A 22,004-nucleotide genomic window follows, 5' to 3' on the forward strand; every position below is an offset into this window, starting at 1 on the left:
GGCTTTATAACATTTAAAATGGCCAAAATGATTACGTTATTTGCAGTTATTACGTTATTGGCCGTTATTACGTTTTTGGTTGCTACATGGTTTGGTTAATAAAATGTTAAAAAATGTTGAAAACATCAATCAGTGTTTCCCAAACCAGCAGACGACATCGTCCTCAAATGTCTTGTTTTGTCCACAAACCAAAGAGAGACTCAGTTTATTGTCATAAAGGAACAAAGAAACCAGAAATATTCACATTGAAGAAGCTGCAATCAGAGAATCTGGACTTTTTTTCTTTATAAAACGACTCAAACTGATTATTAGATTATCAGAATAGTTGACGATTCATTTTAAAATGGATTATTGTTGGATGAATTGATGAATTGTTGCAGCTCTAACCTAAACCTTGTTGCTGTCTGTGCCTCAGGCCTCAGATTCTGGCTCTAACCGGTTCGGCTCGCAGCCGCCCGGCGCTGCTGGACTTGGCCCACTCCTTCTCCAAGACCTACGGCCTCTGTCTCACCGCAGAAGTGTTCGTGGTGAGATCATTATCCTCTCAACTCATCGTCCTTAAATCTTTATTTATTAAATATCAACCATCCGCTCGTCACCTGGAAATAACAGAAACGAGGGAAATGTCGACGCCTGACACCTGAGACTAGAAGTTAATTGTGAAGTATCAGACAGACCAGTGGTGTAGTCTATGTGGTACTCAGGTATACTCAGTATACCACTGAAAATACATAAATACTTCAGTATACCCAGTACAACAAAACTATCTAACTAAAGTAAATGTCAATGGTTCTCAAAGTGGGAGGGTTGACAGGGTTCAAGGGTCCACTACTTTTTATTCACATTTTACCAATTTTTCTAGAATTGTTTTGAGAATTTTTTACCAGTTTCTTCTCAAATTTTCTGTTCTACTTTTTACTATTTTTTAAAGATTTTTTTTTTTTACCCCTTTTTGTATTATTATTTGCCCCCCCCCCCCCCTTTTTGAGAAATTTTACACAATTTTACCAAATTTTTTGAAAAATGTTGCCAATTTTTCTAGAATTCTTGAGTGATTTTACCAGTTTCTTCTCATTTAAAAAAAAAAAAAAAAACTTTGTAGGCTACTGTTTACTATATACTATTACTATTACTTTTACCACTTTTTTTTGTTATTATTGTTTGTCTTTTTTCTTTTGAAATGTTTTACCACTTTTCCTAGAATTTCTTTGAGCAATATTACCAGTTTCTTCTAAACTTTTTTTTATTTATTTTTTTAGAAATTTTACCACTTTTTCTGTGAAATTTAACCAGATTTTTCAAGAAAAACTTTTTTTTTTAAATGTAACCACTTTTCCTAGAATTTCTAAGTTTCTTCTAAAACTTTTTTTTTTCTTTTTAGGAATTTTACCACTTTTTCTGATAAATTTTACCAGATTTTTCCCCCCCCCCAAAAAAAGGGAAAATGTTACCACTTTTTTCTAAACAATGTGTAAACTTGTCATCACTGTGTGTGCGTGTGTGTGTGTGTGTGTGTGTGTGTGTGTGTGTGTGTGTGTGTGTGTGTAGGGCCCGCGGTCGGAGGCTCTGGAGCAGATGAACGCTGGGATGGAGAAGAACCAGCTGTGGCTCAGGAAGAACAAGCGCAAGGCGTTCTATGCCGCGGTGGCGTGTGACGAGTTCAGGGAAGGAGCCGAGACGCTGCTGCAGGTCGGTGGCAACGACATCTCTCACATTCTTTTCTTTTCTTTTTTTTTTTAAAATGGGAACAGTAGGCTACATATTGATGGACATTGACATGTAAATATGTGGGATTGTAGACATGTGGCTAATTTCCATCCCCAGTCCCACACTGCAAAAATTCAAAATATTTGTCTTATTTCTGGTCAAAATGTCATTTCTAGTCAAAATAAATCTAATTATACTTAAAATAAGACTCATCACATTAAAAAGCAGCTTGTTTTTAGACACTTTTTACTTTTTTCAAGCAAATTTTCCACTTTAAATAAGTAGAAAAATCTGATAGTGGAGCAAGTTTTTCTTCCTTATTACAAACACAAAAAACTTGCTTTCACTGGCAGATTTTTCTGTGAAAATTAGTTTGAAACAAGTGAAAATTATCTAAAAACAAGTTAATTTTTAGGTGATGAGTCTTATTTTAAGTTGAAAGAGATTAGTTTTGACTAGAAATGAGACATTTTGACAAGAAATAGGCTAAGACAAATATTCTTGGAAAGATGCTGAGTTTTTGCAGTGCATTGGCAGGTTGATGTTAGACATAAAAAACAATGACGATAAAAAGTCCAAGAGGCAGGACTAGGACAATAAAACACCTTGACATCTTACACAAAACATATATGAAGTACGTCGACATACATAAACCACCAGTTAACTGACCAAAGACGGTAAAAAGATGAGACTGACCCACATTAACACTGAGATTAATGTGTAACCGGGGAGTTCTGATCAGAAGCAGCTTTTATTGCCCCCCCCCCCCCACACACACACACACACACACACACACACACACACACACACACACACACACACACACACACACACACACACACACACACACAGAGTATCTATTGCTGTGTTATGACACTGACCTGGGAGCTGCTATAAGGATGCGGTTAATGAGGGAACAGTCTCATGGCGCCGGGTTTCTCTGCGTTTCTCTGCTGCAGATAAGAGCTGGACTCTCTTCAAACCGCCGCAGATTAAAAGCTATAACTGATTAACGCTGCGTTGGACGACGAGATTGAGTTTCTGTTCTTTTCTTCCTTTAGTTAATGAAGAGAGCAGCTTTTAGAACTCTGATTCTCATTCTGGGTTTTTATCTTCTTTTTTCCCCCCAACAATATCTTTATTTATTCCCAGACATAATAGTAACACATATAACCACTGGGACTCCAAACATCTGCCCCAAACCGTGCAGAACCTATGTCTTATGGCTACTTAGTTTAGTTTAGTTTATTTATTCGCACCAATACAGAATAACAAGAATAGGACACATTAAAATACATTGACAAAAAAAATAATAGGTGCAAGCCGAGACAAGAGACCCAAAGGGCCTATACAGATTAAAGGACCTCTGAATTTAATACTAAATAGTCGGGGAGCCACAGGCTCAAAAGCTCAAGGAAATGGGTTGAACCTGACATCGTCCGTTATACTTTTTATTTGTGTTTTTTCTGGTAACTTTGACACTAAGGAACAATAATTGAGGGGTCTGCTCTGCCGGAAATATCGCGAAAAAAAATTGTGGCCATTTCACTGTATGCACCCTTTATTTTTCGACAGGAAATTGTAAAAAAATATTTTTTTCTTCAAATCCTCAGTAGCCTGGGTAGGCTGTCAATAAATGCATTTCAGATACACAGAACACATGTGGTGACAACATCCACTGAAAAAATAACTCTTAAAACACATTTCTACATGATTTTGTATCAATTTTATGGAAAAAAATTAGGCGTTTTCTCACTTTTTCCCAATATTTTCATCTTTACTTCATTGGCAATCAACTATGGGTCCAGGTTATGACATCAGTCAATGTGTCATCATTTTCAGCAAACAGTATACTCATTCCAGTGAAAAAATTATAAAAATCCAACCAAAATCATTGGTTCTATGATAATTTCACTACTAGCTGGCGATCAACAGGCTCAGAGCCTCAATGGAATTTTAGGCTAGGCCTACTCTCGAAATTCCAAAAGACAAACTGGATGTTTAGCATCATGGTACACTCACAAACACCAGCTTAGTATTTGAATGAGTTTGAAACAACCAACAGTTACCAGTGTTTCTAGTTTAGCTGTTAGTTGAAATTCAACTCCCGTGGGAAACCCCCTAAAAAAAGTAGTTGGGGTACCTGTAACCAGACTTTCAAAAATTTCAAAATTTTTAATTGGGCCTTAAGTAACTTGTGAGGGGTCAAACTAGGGGTTTTTCACGATTCTGAGTTGATTGCAAGCATTAGCTTTTCATCAAAAACACTCCTTGGTGTAAAAAAAAAAACAGCCACACCCACTTTCCTGTTCATCGGAAAGGAACAACCCCCTCCCCCCACCAATAGAATGTATTAGAAGTTATTCCTTAGCATGGCACAGGTTGTCTTTAATGTCACATATCACTACTAAATACTCAATATAATATAACTTACATTCTACCCCTTTTTCTTGGTAGGACCCCCCAGGATTTTACAATGTTTTAATTGCAACTATTAATGCAAATTCAACCAGTCCTCATGTATTCTCATCCCCCACGCAATTTATCACCACAACCTCTCTGCAAATTTGCTAGACATAGTTTTTTTTTTAAATTAATAATAATTTTTAATTATTGTTTTCATATATTAAGCTATTATGCGGATTGGGAGTGTGAGAGAAAAAAAACACTGGGTGCACACCAGATTTCACATACCAGTAAAAGCTGAAATGCACACACACACACATACCCTTCTCACTGCTGGGTATACTGTACATGTAAATTAAAAAGTTGCTTTAATGGTTTCTTTTTTTTATTATTTGCCATGGTAAATAGGCCTAAATGTTGCTTAGTGGTAGTTAGTTGGTTGACAATATACAACTTTTTACATCTGATACATTAATATTATCTACATCTTTTTTGAAGAACTTGACGTTTTTCATGCCACTACATTGATAACATGCATAAGAAACCTATTGTCAACTTAGCTTAATTGTTAGTTGGCTAACAGTAAATATCATGGCTCATTAGCCAACTCTATGTATGTGGTACACCCCTCAAACTGCATCTGATGATCATTTCATTTTCTTAAATGCTCGCTGACTGCCCAATAAATATCTAGCTATGGCTAAGGCCTATGCATGGTCTTAGAGAGGATGTGTGCAAAACGTGTGCTTAAGTGCCCTCTTGGGAGCCAAAAACGCACACTTAAGTGCCCTCTAGGAGCCAAAACATGTGCTCAAGTACCCTCTAGGAGCCAAAACTTGTGCTTAAGTGACCTCATGGCAGCCAAAACATGTGCTAAAGTGCTCACTAGGAGCCAAAACGTGTGCTAAAGTGCCCTCTTGGGAGCCAAAAACGCACACTTAAGTGCCCACTAGGAGCCAAAACATGTGCTAAAGTACCCACTAGGAGCCAAAACGTGTGCTCAAGTACCCTCTAGGAGCCAAAACTCGTGCTTAAGTGCCCTCATGGCAGCCAAAACATGTGCTTAAGTGCCCTCTAGGAGCCAAAACATGTGCTAAAGTGCCCACTAGGAGCCAAAACGTGTGCTAAAGTGCCCTCTTGGGAGCCAAAAACGCACACTTAAGTGCCCTCTAGGAGCCAAAACGTGTGCTAAAGTGCTCTCTAGGAGCCAAAACGTGTGCTTAAGTGCCCTCATGGGAGCCAAAAACACATGCTTAAGTGCCCTCTAGGAGCCAAAATGCGTGCTTAAGTGCCCTCATGGCAGCCAAAACGCGTGCTAAAGTGCCCTTATGGCAGCCAAAACATGTGCTAAAGTGCCCACTAGGAGCCAAAACGTGTGCTAAAGTGCCCTCTAGAAGCCAAAACGTGTGCTGAAGTGTCCTCTTGGGAGCCAAAACGTGGGCTAAAGTGCCCTCATGGGGGCCAAAACGTGTGCTAAAGTGCCCTCATGGCAGCCAAAACATGTGCTTAAGTGCCCTCTAGGAGCCAAAACATGTGCTAAAGTGCCCACTAGGAGCCAAAACGTGTGCTAAAGTGCCCTCTAGGAGCCAAAACGTGTGCTGAAGTGTCCTCTTGGGAGCCAAAACGTGTGCTAAAGTGCCCTCATTGGGGCCAAAACGTGTGCTAAAGTGCCCTCATGGGGGCCAAAATGTGTGCTAAAGTGCCCTCATGGGGGGCAAAACGTGTGCTAAAATGCCCTCTAGGAGCCAAAACGTGTGCTAAAGTGCCCTCTAGGAGCCAAAATGTGTGCTAAAGTGCCCTCATGGGGGGCAAAACGTGTGCTAAAGTGCCCTCTAGGAGCCAAAACGTGTGCTAAAGTGCCCTCTAGGAGCCAAAACGTGTGCTAAAGTGCCCTCATGGCAGCCAAAACGTGTGCTAAAGTGCCTTCTTCAGTGGTGAGGATGCGCTATTATGTGCCCTTTTTTTTCCTTTTCGCCCCTGCCCTTCAAAAAGTCTGTGCACGCCACTGCTCCAGCAGCTCGGAGCCGAAACAGGAAGCTCTCAGCCGACTGTCCTGCCCAGTCTTCATCTCGAGCAACACCGTGTCCTCCCGCGGTAAAATGTGATGGTCTCTGGGCCAAAGCAGGCCGGCACCACCGACCCGTACCACAGAAGGACCGCGACCACCGGTGGGGCCGGTGTTCCTGACCTGCTTTGGCCGAGAGACCATCACATTCTGCGGCGAGAGGCTGTGACACGGCACGGTGCATCTGTGTTATTGTTGTTTATTTTTAACACCATTGTAACATCACCTTATTTTAATAATAATATCTTTTTCTGGAATCACAATAAGGTTTCACCAGCTTTATCATATCTGATATTCTCATTTTGCTTGAAGGCATCATTAATGAAAGAACGTAGTTAATATTATTTTCATTCATTATATTCATATTTTATTTTTATTGAGAAGATTGTATGCTAGCTGTTCAAAATCATATTCCTGTTCTGGACATGCGTGCTGCTCATATGTCAGGAGTCAATGTTGCTCTTTACTGGATTGCCAGCCCCAGGTGTTTTACAGTTGTTCTACCTGGCATGTCACTGTTTACATTACAAAATAAAGTTTGTGTAGTGCCTGCATGGAGCTGACCTGCTGACAGATGTGTAGCTGACAGTGACTTTCCTCATCACTAAATCTATTCCACTTTCTGATCCTCCCTTACTCACACCAATGGGACGGGACAAATTTTGGGTGAATTCCAATTCCTCTCTTTTTTAACCCTCAATCTTAACCCTCAATCTCAAAAATGTGCGCTCCTGCTAGTGCTAGTGCTGTCCTGATTCTCAGAAAAATTAAGTGCAAGTTTAAGGGCTGTATAGCCCTCAATATTGAGATTTTCCGACGCCACTCTTGGGAGCAAGGGCTACCCAGAATGCAGTATTTTCTTTGTTAATAGAGATATGAATTTTACGAAAACCATTGTATTATCTAAGTCTAGGGCCATTTTATGGAATATTTACCTCATTGTTACATAACATTTATTTTCTTATTTTAGGGGTATCGGCATTTAAGGGGTGTCCCATTTCTAAGTCACAAAATAGCCCTTAAAGCTGTACAGAAAAGAAAAATTAATTTGAGCCCACTGTGGGTCTTAACATTAGTGTAATAACTCATCTATCAGACGATGTAGGCCAAACTTTGTGCAAAATTCTATTTTTGAGTAAATCTGGGATTAAAGTGTGGTAGTTTTTTTTCCGCATTGGATAATGCAGACGCAAGGATTATGCGTCACGCTGCTCACAATTCATCAGCCACTGATATTGGATCCATTATCCGTCAATCAAACGTCTGAGACAACACACACACACCGAGCTCGGTCTCGCCCGAGCATGTCCAGTGTCTTTTCTCTTTCGTTCACTTTTGCTCCCGATCCATGTAATAAATTACATTTAGCCTATTGTAATTTTTTAATAAATTTTGCGACATTGCAAAATCCTGGAGGGTCTGTATAATGTCCTACAAAGAAGAAAGGGTAGAATATAAGTTATATTAGGCCTATATTGAGTATTTAGTAGTGATATGTGACAGACAACCTGTGCCATGCTAAGGAATAACTTCTAATACATTCTATTGGTGGGGGGAGGGGGTTGTTCCTTTCCGATGAACAGGAAAAGTGGGTGTGGCTGTTTTTTTTTTTACACCAAGGAGTGTTTTTGATGAAAAGCTAATGCTTGCAATCAACTCAGAATCGTGAAAAACCCCTAGTTTGACCCCTCACAAGTTACTTAAGGCCCAATTAAAAATTTTGAAATTTTTGAAAGTCTGGTTACAGGTACCCCAACTACTTTTTTTAGGGGGTTTCCCACGGGAGTTGAATTTCAACTAACAGCTAAACTAGAAACACTGGTAACTGTTGGTTGTTTCAAACTCATTCAAATACTAAGCTGGTGTTTGTGAGTGTACCATGATGCTAAACATCCAGTTTGTCTTTTGGAATTTCGAGAGTAGGCCTAGCCTAAAATTCCATTGAGGCTCTGAGCCTGTTGATCGCCAGCTAGTAGTGAAATTATCATAGAACCAATGATTTTGGTTGGATTTTTATAATTTTTTCACTGGAATGAGTATACTGTTTGCTGAAAATGATGACACATTGACTGATGTCATAACCTGGACCCATAGTTGATTGCCAATGAAGTAAAGATGAAAATATTGGGAAAAAGTGAGAAAACGCCTAATTTTTTTTCCATAAAATTGATACAAAATCATGTAGAAATGTGTTTTAAGAGTTATTTTTTCAGTGGATGTTGTCACCACATGTGTTCTGTGTATCTGAAATGCATTCATTGACAGCCTACCCAGGCTACTGAGGATTTGAAGAAAAAAATATTTTTTTACAATTTCCTGTCGAAAAATAAAGGGTGCATACAGTGAAATGGCCACAATTTTTTTTCGCGATATTTCCGGCAGAGCAGACCCCTCAATTATTGTTCCTTAGTGTCAAAGTTACCAGAAAAAACACAAATAAAAAGTATAACGGACGATGTCAGGTTCAACCCATTTTTGAGCCTGTGGCTCCCCGACTAAAACTGCCCTAATTTTGTACGAGAACATGTACGATACATATGATTAACTTGTCTGGTTGGGTATGAGTGAATAGTGGAATTTGCAACAAAAAAGTCATTGAAAACAATAGGAAAAGATGCAGCATTTGTAGTGCAATTAAACATAAAACAAATTTCTTTTGTAACAACAACAAATTGTGAAGAGATGTTGAATATATGCCGGCCCAAACAAGGTTGCAGTATGATAAATAAGGGTAAATCAAGCTATAGGGTTAGGGTTAGGTTACTTGTGGCTCCTCCACAGGTGTTTCCACCAAACCAGACAAGTCTTTATTCTCAAGAAACTTGATGTTATCAGAAATTACTGATTGCATATGTGGTCTTACGTGAAAGGCAGAGTTGCTGTTAATTCTAAAAGCCATTTACCTATCCTTGGTCCATCCACCTCTTTCCACGCTACTGCAATGAGTCTTTAGGCCAACAACAGTTACAGGCCTATACACTGCAAAAAACAAAGAATATTTGTCTTATTTCTTGTCAAAATGTCTCATTTCTAGACAAAAACTAAACTCTTTCCACTTAAACTAAGACTCATCACCTAAAAATTAACTTGTTTTTAGATCATTTCCATTTGTTTCAAACTAATTTTCAATTGAAATAAGTAGAAAAATCTGCCAGTGAAAGCAAGTTTTTTGTGTTTGTAATAAGAAAAAAAAACTTGCTCCACTATCAGATTCTTCTACTTATTTAAAGTGGAAAATTTGCTTGAAAAATCTTTTTAAAAAGTGTCTAAAAACAAGCTGCTTTTAATGTGATGAGTCTTATTTTAAGTAGAATGAGATTTGTTTTGACTAGAAATAAGACAAATATTCTTGGTAAGATTTTGCATTTTTGCAGTGTATCTATAAATACTCGATGCTTCTTTCTTATGTTACAATTAACTGGGTAGATACTAGATACCCAATAGAAATGTATTTTTGGCTCTAAATGTAGTTTTGTCTCTAATATTTCCTGACTACACTGCTGTGTTTTCATCTGTACTGTGATCTCTGCAGGCGTCCGGTCTGGGCCGGATGAGGCCAAACATCCTGATGATGGGATTCAAGAGGAACTGGAGAACGGCTGGAAGAGAGGCCGTGGAGAGCTACGTGGGAATACTGCAGTAAGTCACTAAAATACTGCAGTAAGTCACTAAAATACTGCAGTAAGTCACTAAAATACTGCAGTAAGTTACTAACACATTAAAACATACGGTCATTTAAAAAACTACTCAAGGAACATGGTAACATTTTTAACATAATAAGAGTAAACAGAAGTTACAGAGAAAGAAAGAAAAAGCTGCTGGTTTGCAAGCACATGTTACACATTACAAGATAACTCGGTAACACTATAATAAGAACACACTATTAAGCATTAGTTAAGCATTAATAAATACTGAATTCATCATTTATAACACATGAATACTCATTAGTGTGTAGTTTATAAACACAGTTGGTGCTTATCAGTGGTGAGTAAAACATTTTATAGCAACTGTGTTTATAAACTACATACTAATGAGTATTCATGTGTTATAAATGATGAATTCAGTATTTATTAATGCTTAACTAATGCTTAATAGTGTGTTCTTATTATAAAGTGTTACCGGTACAATGCAAAAAATCAAATCATTTCATCATCATCATCTCATTCTACTTAAAATAAGACTCATCACATTAAAAAGCAGCTTGTTTTTAGACACTTTTTCCTTTTTTCAAGCAGATTTTCACTTAAAATAATCTGATAGTGGGGCAAGTTTTTCTTTCTTATTACAAACACAAAAAACCTGCTTTCACTGGCAGATTTTTCTACTTATTTCAAGTGAAAATGTGTTTGAAACAAGTGAAAATGATCTAAAAACAAGTTCATTTTTAGGTGATGAGTCTTATAGAGATTAGTTTTGACTAGAAATGAGACATTTTGACAAGAAATAAGACAAATGTTCTTGGACAGATGTAGAGTTTTTACAGTGCAGAGCTGCAGTGTCGTGAACACGTCCTCCTCTGTCCCACAGCGACGCCTTCGACTTCGAGTACGGCACCTTGATCCTCCGGATGCAGCAGGGACTGGACGTGTCGCACCTGGTGGAGGCTGAAGGTCAGACACAGACTCACCACTACACAACACAACTACACAACACAACTACACAACTACACAACACGACTACACACTGATGATCAGAATCAGAATCAGAAGTGTTTTATTGGCCAGAGCAGTAAAGGTCAGTTTACAGCACGAGGAACTTGTCTTGGTGTCCGGTGCAAACATAAAAGTACAAAAAATAATAGAATAGAATAAGAATTTAGAGAATTAAGAATTTAAAGGTTGACTATGTAGAAATACAAGAACAACAACAGAAAAGAATTCCAGCAGTCGATTGCCAGACCGTTGCTAGGTAAAACGGGCCGTTGCTAGGGACTCCGCTCTGATCAGAGGACAGCAGAGGAGGAGAGCTAAGCAGGATATTTACCTTATGTTTCATTTTTACCGTCATTAACAGCATAATAAATGACTTGTAGCTTGTTACAGGGACAGTGGAGGCTCTCTGCCTTCCACACCGCTGCTGCTCAGAGCCTCCGCTGTCACTGCTCTCCTCAAGTTGAAGAAGAAAAAAAAGGAGCTCCGTGGCACCGAAAGTCCGCGACGATAAACGTGTTTATGACAGATAAGACTACACAAATACACCCATCCTAACAAGTAGCCTATATGATAATCCATTGATCCACCCATTGATCATTAAAAAGGCTTGGTTGGAAACAAACGCATAGGACGGGGAGGAGGCAGGAAAACAGCGGAGAACTGAGCCACGTGTCGGCTACAGGCAGGTACGAATGTAAACAGAACGTTGACAGAAAGTCAGTTGTCGACCCCGTCAAAAACATTAAAAATAATAATTCAGACTAAAAAAAAAAATTTGTGGAAAAGCAATACTTTCATTCTGTACCCCTCTAAAGGCCCCATGGATGTATTATTTTTGAAAAAATATAGCTTTTAATAAATATTCTACATATTCAACCTTTAAATAACATAAAAATAAAAATAAAAATAAAATAGAATGAATTTAAATATTCTAGTGCAAAAGATACGCATAAACTATACATACACTGCAAAAACTCAAAATCTTACAAAGAATATTTGTCTTATTTCTAGTCCAAACAAATCTAATTAAAATTAAAATAAGACTCATCACATACAAAGCAGCTTGTTTTTAGACACTTTTCTACCTTTTTCAAGCTGATTTTCACTTGAAATAAGTAGAAAAATCTGATAGTGGAGCAAGTTTTTCTTTCTTATTACAAGCACAAAAAACTTGCTTTCACAGGCAGATTTTTCTACTTATTTCAATTGAAAAAAAAGTGTGTTTGAAACATGTAAAAAATGATCTAAAAACAAGTTAATTTTTAGTTATTGAGTCTTATTTTAAGTGGAAAGAGATTAGTTTTGACTAGAAATTAGACATTTTGACAAGAAATAAGACAAATATTCTTGGAAAGATTTTGAGTTTTTGCAGTGCAGTTTAAGGGTTACAGCTGTTGTTTCTATATAATCAATAAAAGGTTGCCAGATCTTTAAAAAGGTGTCGTATCTATTTCTCATGACATATGTGATCTTCTCTAAGGGTAAACAGGTCATCATTTCTGATATAGAGAGAGGGAGGAATCAGATTTACATTTTCTAGAAACAGTAAAAGCTTTGTCGATGAGTTTCCTGCAGCTCTGACTTCATTTCAAGTTTGTTGCATTTCCTAAAAGACTGGAAGAGTCCTGGATCTAGTGGGATTGGTGTATCCGATGGCACATTGATGCAGACCATAATATCTCTGTGTGTGTGTAGAGGACATGCTGAAGGCAGCGAGGGAGCAGGAGGCTCTAGACGGGGACATGATGCCCACCAAGGGAAGAGGATTGTTCAGGAAGTCCAGGAATTCTTCTCAGCAGGTGCTCACCACCCGAGGTAAACACACACTACACACTAGTAACTACACAACTACACACTGCTAACTACACACACTGGTAACTACACACTGGTAACTACACACTACACACTATACTGGTTGATGTGTGTTGTTGCGTCTTCAACCCTCCTCTATAACTCCCTGTCAAATGTTTTTATGGTTTTCTGCCTCAGAATAACACGAATGCTTCCTAAACCACACTGATCACTAGTTTAAAGGGATAGTTAAACATTTAGTCAAATTGGCCCATTGCCATAATCCCTATAGTCATAGCAGTAGGTTCGTTACCTTTAATTGTCGGTGCAAGCTGTTTTTAGAACGGCGGAGCAGAGCCGTGAGCTGCTCAGAGTTTTCACTGGCAGATACTTATTTCAATTGAAAATTAGTTTGAAACAAGTGAAAATGATCTAAAAACAAGTTAATTTTTAGGTGATGAGTCTTATTTTAAGTGGAAATAGATTAGTTTTGACTAGAAATAAGACAAATATTCTTGGAAAGATTTAGAGTTTTTGCAGTGTGTGTTTCTGCAGCTGAACTCTGCTCTCTTCCCTCTCCCCCCCCCCCCCCCCCCCCCCCAACAGTGTCGGTGTGTGGCCCCCCTCCCCCCCAGGTGATGAAGATGAACGAGCGGCTGGTCGAGGCCGGAGCTCAGTTCAAGAAGAAGCAGCCTAAAGGAACCATCGACGTGTGGTGGCTGTTTGACGACGGAGGTAAGAGTTGGTTCATCCTTATTCATTTATTTATTCTAAAGGGACAATACACATTAATGAACATCCACAGTCCCTTGGCAGGTAATAGACAAACAGACAGAGGAATAAGAGGTAGAAAATAAAAAATACACAAAGAGTCAAACAGTGATTCACATCATATAAACATTCATACGTAGACACATTTATTGTTTGTTAAGTGGATGTTTGTGTTTTTATTGCGTGGCAAAGCAGTTTCCCCTTGGGGCTCAATAAAGTTTTCTAATCTAATCTAATCTAAAGTGCAGTGATGTCAGCATGAGTTCTATAAAGGGCCGGTTTTTAAAGTGCGAGTGCAAGTTTAAATAGATGAAGTGCATGAATAGATGGATGGATCTAGATGTGATGGACTGAGACATTGGAGACTTAGCAGTGAGTGTATAAGTCCCATTCTCACACACACACACACACACACACACACACACACACACACACACACACACACACACACACACACACACACACACACACACACACACACACCTGCAGTAGCATCAATACATCAACACAGAAAACAGGAGGTTTGATTTCATGAGAATCTTTGGTAACTCTTTAATTTACAGGCCGTTAACTACGTGATAATGCCAAGAAATAAAAATCAATTTCCCAGTAATGTCATGGTTTTCATAAAGGAAAAAGATTACACATGCTTTTCATACTTTTCATTTTTGGGGGAAGAAAATTTTCCCCACCTACAGTAGTCCTTAAAATTGACCGTTATTTCTGGGCTATTTCTAGGAAAGGCATCTTTATTTACAGTATATAGCGCATTTCATACCAAGGAAATTCAATGTGCTTTACATAAAGACAAAACTTTTTTTTTTTTTAAACAGCATTAAACAGCATAAAAACAAAAACACAGAGTTAAAAGCAGGAGCAAAGAAGAATAAAAAAGTAAAATAAAATCAAATAGATCAAGTTTAAAGTTCTTAAAAAGAGCTCAGATAGACATTATGACGCAATTATTTGTTATTTCTTGGCTGTTTCTTGACATTAAGACATTAAGAACTGTGAAGCAGTGTGTAAGAGGGGACATCAGCGTTTGCTCAGGCTATTTTATCCAGCTTTTATCGAGTCTGTGTTATCTTTTGCCCTGGTGTCCTGGTTTGGTAATCTGTCACTACAGGACAAAAGTTCCATGAATCAGATTATCAAATGGGCTGGTAGGATAATTGGTGAGCCTCAACTCACCATGGCAGCCCTCTATGACACACAGCTGCAGTGTAAAGCCAGCGCTGTTCGTAATGACTGCTCACATCCTTTGCATGGCGAGTTCCAGCTCCTTCGCTCTGGCTGTGGTTTTGTGGCCCCTAAGGGCAGGACAGAACGGTACAGAAGCAGCTTCATACCCACAGCAGTTGTAATGCTGAATAGTAAAACCACAAGGTGATCTTGTTCATATTGAACCTAGCTGACCCTAGGGACATGTAGAAGCACTTTTCTATGTAGAAGCACTTTTCTATTTCTATTCCTATGACTTTGACCATGTATTTTGATTATATTGTCTTTTTCTATTTGTGATTTGTGTGTCATGATGTCTGTGTGTGGCTGTTTTTTTACACTGGGATTGCTGAGTGCCTGTCTGCACAACACATTTACCAGCTGGTATTACGTAATAAAGAAACCTTGACCTTGACCTTGATTATCACGTAATTAACGGCCTGTAAATTAAAGGGTGACTAATCTTTAAAATCAAAGCTACAGAAACTAAACTGTGTTGTGGTCCCTCAGGTCTGACGCTGCTGCTGCCCTACATCCTCACCACCAGGAAGAAGTGGAAGGACAGTAAACTGAGGATCTTCATCGCGGGGCAGCCGGACCGCAGCGAGCTGGACAAGCAGGAGTGAGTCCAATAAATACACATCTCAACAACACGAGTTAGAGCTTCACGTGTCCAAGAGCAGGAGGCTCAGCAACAAGTGACCGATAAGAAGCGGTGTTCTTATCGCTCATAAACACAGCGAGCTAATGATAAGATGATGATAAACTAATGATAAGCTGATGTCACATAATTAATCAATAATCCTTTGTTTCTGAAGTTAAACATTAATCACAGAGCTGCTGTAAAGTGTCGGTGAATTATTAGATTTAATAACAGATTCATTTTTGGGATAGATGATAACTAAAGCATGAATAACCAGCCTCTACATGGAGGTTAAAGGGATAGTCCAACATTTTGAACACAAATTGGCCCATTGCCATAATCCCTATCGTCATAGCAGTAGGTTCGTTACCTTTAATTGTCGGTGCAAGCTGTTTTTAGAACGGCGGAGCAGAGCCGTGAGCTGCTCAGAGCTACGCTACGGAGGCTCATTATGGGATTTCTTGGTTTCCCTCATCAAACTCATCAAATACACAATCCAACAACTCCACAACGCTCTGGTGGACAAGTTGTGAGCTGCACATTCACCACGCTATGAGATAATAACACAACGTTACCACACAGAGTTGTTTTAGAGGGAAATACAGAGACTGTTGATGAAAAACTGCCCCTGAAGGCAACGCGCATCAGTGGTTTTGCATGAATTTCCCTCTAAAACAACTCTGTGTGGTAACGTTGTGTTATTATCTCATAGCGTGGTGAATGTGCAGCTCACAACTTGTCCACCAGAGCGTTTTGACTACAGGGATTATGGCAATGAGCCAATTTGACAAGATGTTGAACTGTCCCTTTAACCACTGTCTGTGCTGTGCTGTGCTGCAGGATGAAGTCTCTGTTGGAGAAATTCAGAATTAAATGTTCCGACATCACGGTGATCGACGACATCCACCTCAGTCCCAACGCTCACAGGTAACGACAGTCTGACACGTTCACAGCTACACACGACCTGAGGATGTAAATATATGTAGGCCTATATGTATATAGTCTACTTGCCAACAATTAGTACCGGAAATGTTGAGTACCCCAAAGTTTTATGTTAGAAATATATAGTATGGGTCCCCAGTATTCAGAAACTGCCGGATGCTAACTTATATATATTGGGCAATTAGCATAACTGATAATTAGCATACTTAGCATAAATGAGCATAATCGCCTATATGGGCAATATTTCAACAAAATTGACTTGGCTGATGCTGATGCTGAATCCATTTCTGACATTTTCAAAATCCAAAATGGCTGTCTAAACCGATGACCAGATTTTGAAATCCATCAAAATCAGCCCACTGGCGGTTAAAATCTGGTCACTTCCGGTTTAGACAGCCATTTTGAATTTTGAAAATGTCAGAAATGGATTCAGCATCATCAATAACCCCTAAAACCACTCCAATATTGCCCAGATCAGCCAAGTCAATTTTGTTGAAATATTGCCCATATAGGAAATTATGCTAATTTATGCTAATTATGTCTATTATGCTAATTGCCCTATATATATAAGTTAGCATCCGGCAGTTTCTGAATACTGGGGACCCATACTATCTATTTCTAACATAAAACTTTGGGGTACTCAACATTTCCGGGTTCACAATGGGGCCCTATGGGCTGGCAAGTAGACTAATATGTAAATGTGTAAATATATATTATGGTCTTCTCTGCCGTGCTGCAGCCTTCAGGACTTAGAGGACATGATCGAGCCGTTCCGTCTGCACGAGAGCTCCAAGGACCCGGCTCAGGCCGAGGCCATGCAGAAGGAGCAGCCGTGGAAGATCACCGACCAGGAGCTCAGCAGCTTCGAGGAGAAGGTAGGACAGCAGCGTCGCCACGGTGACGCAGCAACATCAACACACACTGACTGCGTTTACATGCACTTCAGTACCCCGGTTCCAATCGGGTTTTTTAAGTACCCCGATTATTGATCAAATTGGGGGTTTGGTGTTTACATGAAGTTAGAGAACCCCGGTTATTCAGTATCCCTGTTTACATGATAAATACAGTATCCCGGTTTCTGATTACTGCGTCTTACGTGCGTATGTGTGTTTCATTCATGTTTATTATTTACAACAGGAAGCGCAACTACTAGGAAATATGTCAGAAAATTTACAAATTAAAAATGCTGCCATGTTATAGGCCTATAACTTAACTAGGGATGGGTATCGAAAACCGGTTCCTCTTCGGAACCGGTTCCAACTTGGATCAATTCTTGGAATCGTGTGCGTGTCTCCTCTAACGATTCCCTTATCGATTCCGTTTGGTTCAGCAACTCGCGCATTAATTGATTAATGACGTTACGTTACGTTACAATCAATCTTAATTATAAATGGGGGTGCTTAGTGTTTATATCCACATGTCACCGTTTGTTCTCACAAAATAAAGTTAGTGGCGTGTCTGCATGGAGCAGCTGCTGACAGATGCAGCTGACAGCGACGTTTCCTCATCACTAACCTGTGAGCCACCCTCCGGTCCTCCCTCCCTCACGTCGTGAGGACAGGACAACGTCTCCTGAACAGGCTACATGTCTATTCTTTGTGTTTTTCTCTCTTTATTATAACCTCTTCCTTTCAGGTTTTGCTCGTAGCCAGGTGAAACGGTAGCTGCCCTGTGTCTTTTCTCTGGCGCGCTCTCTCTCTTTCGCTCGCTCACTCGCTCACTCCGCATAAAAACGAACGTTATGAAAACAATAACTAGTGAGAAGATACAGATGCATAAAAACCATGTAATGGAAACATTGTTAAATTCCTCCTGTGAGCACAGCTGCCCCACAGCCACAGTGGTCTAGTGTTAACCTGTCCAGGCAGGTCGGTCCTGTCTACTTTTTTAATGTTAGAGTCATTAATACAGTGTTTTCAACCTTGGGGTTGGGACCCCATGTGGGGTCGCCTGGAATTCAAATGGGATCGCCTTAAATGTCTAGTAATTGATTAAAAAAAAAAATTAAATAAACGAATTATTTTTCTTTTTAAAATTATGATTAAAAACACCACAGACAATCTTAAACAACTATATTCTTTATACATTCACTTTCTTGAATATAAATCAAGATCAAATAAAATGCAGCATATACAAATATCTGAGCTTGCTCATCTTGAATGAGGGTCACCAGAAATTTGTGATGTCAAAAGGGGTCATAAGCCAAAAAAGGTTGGGAACCACTGCATTAATGCAAACAAACCCATTTCTCTTTTATTCCCTCACCCAATGAGAATCGATAAGAGAATCGATAAGGAATCGAATCGATAAGCAATATCGATAATGGAATCGGAATCGCTAAATTCTTATCAATACCCATCCCTAAACTTAATAAAAGAAAGGTAAATTCAATGCAGACTGATCGGTTCATTGTAAAACATGCATTTATTGATGTAAAAGTGGTGATTTCTGTCCACACGTTAGGCGACAGAGCCTCCAGGCAGCGCTGCTCCTCCAATACACACATGAAGCTTCACTTTTCATTCAAACAAACTAAGGCAACTGCCACAATTGTTAGATTTCATCAATGAGACCAGCATTTATCTCCTAAAAATAATATAACCAGCCGGCAGTAAACATCTAAAAACCTACGGGTAAGTTAATTAACGACCGTCTTCTCCCCCGAGGTGACGGAGTAGTCTGGCCGGCCGAGCACGTCAGGAGACGGGGCTGCTGTCTCTGTGATGTCCCGGTCACAGCTCACACACGGGGAGCTTCACTCCTCCGAAAAACCTCGTAGCAAACTTGTAAACAGCCGTCATTTGGATAAACCGACCGCACATCGGGGATCTAAACAGTTACTTTCTCGCATGAAAAAAACAAACAAAAAAACTTAATAGTCTCCTCGTCGCTCCAGAATGCGCTCTTGTTGTCGCCGCCATTTTGTTACGTAACGTATCTATGGTAACGGTTACGTCAGCTGGCTGAGCAGCTTTCAGATATCGGGGTACGGTGTTTACATGCTCCAGTATCCTGGTTTCTTTCGGAGTTCTCCGGGCAGCAAAATCGGGATATGAGCTTATCCCGATTTCTGGAATCGGGAAATGGTGTTTACATGCGCAAACACAAATTCGGGTTAGGCTACTTAAAAAACCTGATTGAAATCGAGGTACTGAAGTGCATGTAAACGCAGTCACACACAGACAGACATGACATCCCAGAATGAGTCGGGGTGCTTTTTTTTGTGAAACATGGATTTCCTCAGTTCATTTACTGTAACTAAACCCTTCTGTTGTCCTCCTGGGTCAAGGAGGGAAGGGCGGAGGGAAGGAAGGAAGGAAGGAAGGAAGGAAGGAAGGAAGGAAGGAAGGAAGGAAGGAAGGAAGGAAGGAAGGAAGGAAGGGAAAAAGGATTGTGGAAAGAAAGAAGGGAGAAAGGAAGGAAAGAAAGATGGAGGGGGGAACAGATTGGTTCAAGGAAGAAAGGAAGAACAAGTTGTGAGCTGCACATTCACCACGCTAAGAGATAATCACGTATCAATCAACTGCTGTGGATTATAGGGGTTATGGTGAGAGGAGGATCTGACTAAATGTTGAACTGTCCCTTTAAGTAAGGTTCTGTGTAGTGATCCTCTTTAAATTGAACATAGCTTCTGAGTTTGGGCTAAGTCTAAATCTCCTCTTTAATACGCTTCCTCCAAGTCAAACTGAGATGGTTTTTCATGTCGTAGCCAGATTTATTAAAAACACATAGATGGACTCACAGAAAGTTTAGTTGCATGAGTCTATGGACACACACTGTATTAATGAGTAAACTTGTTTGAATGTCTGTGTTTGTGTTGTCTAGTGTCACAATAATGTGCATGATACTTAAATGAACAAATCAATTAATTAATCAATCTCATCGCTGCTGTTCCACAGACCAACCTGCAGGTCCGACTGAACGAGCTGCTCAAGAAGAACTCCAGATCGGCCAATCTGATCATTGTGTAAGTAAAACATCTGAGTCAAAGCAGTGTGTAACAGTGGTGTAGTCTAATGTTACTGCTGTTACCTAGCAACCAGTGGTGTAGTCTAATGTGTTGTAGTGGGTAAACTGCTGTTACCTAGCAACCAGTGGTGTAGTCTGTAGTTAGTGGGTAAACTGCTTTCTAGGTGGTAAACTGTTCATACTTGTATCACATAGACGCTGCTTCTCTAACTGTTTTATATCAAGGACCCAAAACTGACACAAACTAGACCACGGACCCCCACTGGACAACACACCAGAAATACACAAACAATCAATGTATTAAATTAAATTAGGGGTACATTTTTGAAAGATTATAGAGAAATCTCTGGAAAAAACTGGTACAATTTGTCCAAAAAAGTTAAAACATTTCTAGAAAAAAAGTAGTAAAAATTCTTACAAAAAAAATATACAAAAAAGTAAAAAAAAAAAATTTTAAAAAGTGGACAAATTTTGCTTTTTTTTTTATATAGAAAAATCTGGTGAAATTTCTCAGAAAAAGTGGTAAAATTTCTAAAAAAAAAAAAAAAAAAAAAAGTTATATATCAAAAAAAATGAAATTCTAGGAAAAGTGGTAAAATTTCAAAAGAAAAAAAAGGCAAAAAATAATAATAAAAAAAAGTGGTAAAAGTAAAAATTGTAGCCTATGTCGTAAATAGTAAAAAGTGTTTTGTTTTTTTTAATTGAGAAGAAACTGGTAAAATTACTCAAGAATTCTATAAAAAGTGGTACATTTTTTTTTAATATTAGGCTATAGAAAAATGTGGTAAAATTTCTCAAAAAAGGGGGGCAAACAACAATACGAAAAGGTAAAATTTCTTTAAAAAATAGTAAAAAGTAGAACAGAATGTGTACAGATGTGTAACAGTGTGTAACTCTCTGCAGGAGCATGCCCATCGCCCGTAAAGGCTCGGTGTCCGACTTCCTCTACATGGCCTGGCTGGACGCGCTGACCAAGGACCTGCCGCCCACGCTGCTCATCAGAGGAAACCACAAGAGCGTGCTGACCTTCTACTCCTGAGCAACGACAGAAAGATGAACGTTGATGTGTTCACAAAACGCACAAAAGAAGCCTGGATAAGACCGACAGCAGCACAGCGTGAAGCTCCAAATAATCAAACCAGAACTATTTATAACACGTCGTCTACACATGCAAACACACACATGATAGATAGTGCAGTAATAAGAGAAACCAGCTCAGATAAAGATGAAATAAAAACTCGTCCTCGTCCGGTCCGAGCTGAGCTGCTTCATGAAGACATTTCACTGACACGACACCAAACGTTTAAACTAAAGGGAAGAGAAAGAGAAAATCCGTCTCTACATGTGAGTCCGGTGGATTCTGGTTGGAACAAAGTTAAATCTCGTCCGTCCGGTGGTGAACGAGCTGCTGCTGCTGCGATTGTAAAATAAATGTATGTATGGTAGCCTAGATGTCTGAATTCACTGGTGCATTTTTTCTTAGCAATAATGAATAAAAAAAAAAACCTTTTATAAATGATTAACAGTTTGACATTTTTCCACTTTTTTGATATTCACTCTGTGTAAAATACACTGACTGCTCTGAAGCTGTTTACCTGTTCCACATTACACTGGTTCAATATGTATTATGTTACTATATTATCACACCACACGTTCTGTTTTGGAGGAAAAATTAGTGAAACCAACGATTGTAACCCCCCAACGCTTCTGTATATTTTAGCTTTTTGTCATTTTTCCTATTTAAATATAAATAATTGTGATTTCCTGAAATAAAGAATGAATAAAACTTTGTGCTGTTCTTCTTATTCTCGTCTCTGTCGTTTATTAGGAGATTAGA

The 22,004-nt window shown here is 39.1% G+C and overlaps 1 protein-coding gene across 1 annotated transcript in view; it reads left to right on the top strand.

The window, feature by feature from the left end:
* Positions 1-21,322, top strand: part of slc12a1 (solute carrier family 12 member 1) — a gene marked incomplete at its 5' end in the record, with an annotated part of 33,422 nt that extends 12,100 nt beyond the window's left edge. The window contains 11 exons of the mRNA XM_083996777.1: positions 416-527; positions 1,549-1,689; positions 9,711-9,817; positions 10,706-10,788; positions 12,526-12,645; positions 13,228-13,356; positions 15,124-15,235; positions 16,097-16,183; positions 16,938-17,073; positions 20,098-20,165; positions 21,071-21,322. Coding sequence (XP_083852903.1) covers positions 416-527; positions 1,549-1,689; positions 9,711-9,817; positions 10,706-10,788; positions 12,526-12,645; positions 13,228-13,356; positions 15,124-15,235; positions 16,097-16,183; positions 16,938-17,073; positions 20,098-20,165; positions 21,071-21,206 — 1,231 coding nt within the window. The 3' untranslated portion in view covers positions 21,207-21,322. The remainder of the gene's footprint in view (positions 1-415; positions 528-1,548; positions 1,690-9,710; positions 9,818-10,705; positions 10,789-12,525; positions 12,646-13,227; positions 13,357-15,123; positions 15,236-16,096; positions 16,184-16,937; positions 17,074-20,097; positions 20,166-21,070) is intronic.
* Between the last annotated feature and the right edge of the window lie 682 nt (positions 21,323-22,004).

This window comes from Trachurus trachurus (assembly GCF_905171665.1).
Source record: "Trachurus trachurus genome assembly, chromosome: 3".
Lineage (NCBI taxonomy): Eukaryota > Metazoa > Chordata > Actinopteri > Carangiformes > Carangidae > Trachurus > Trachurus trachurus.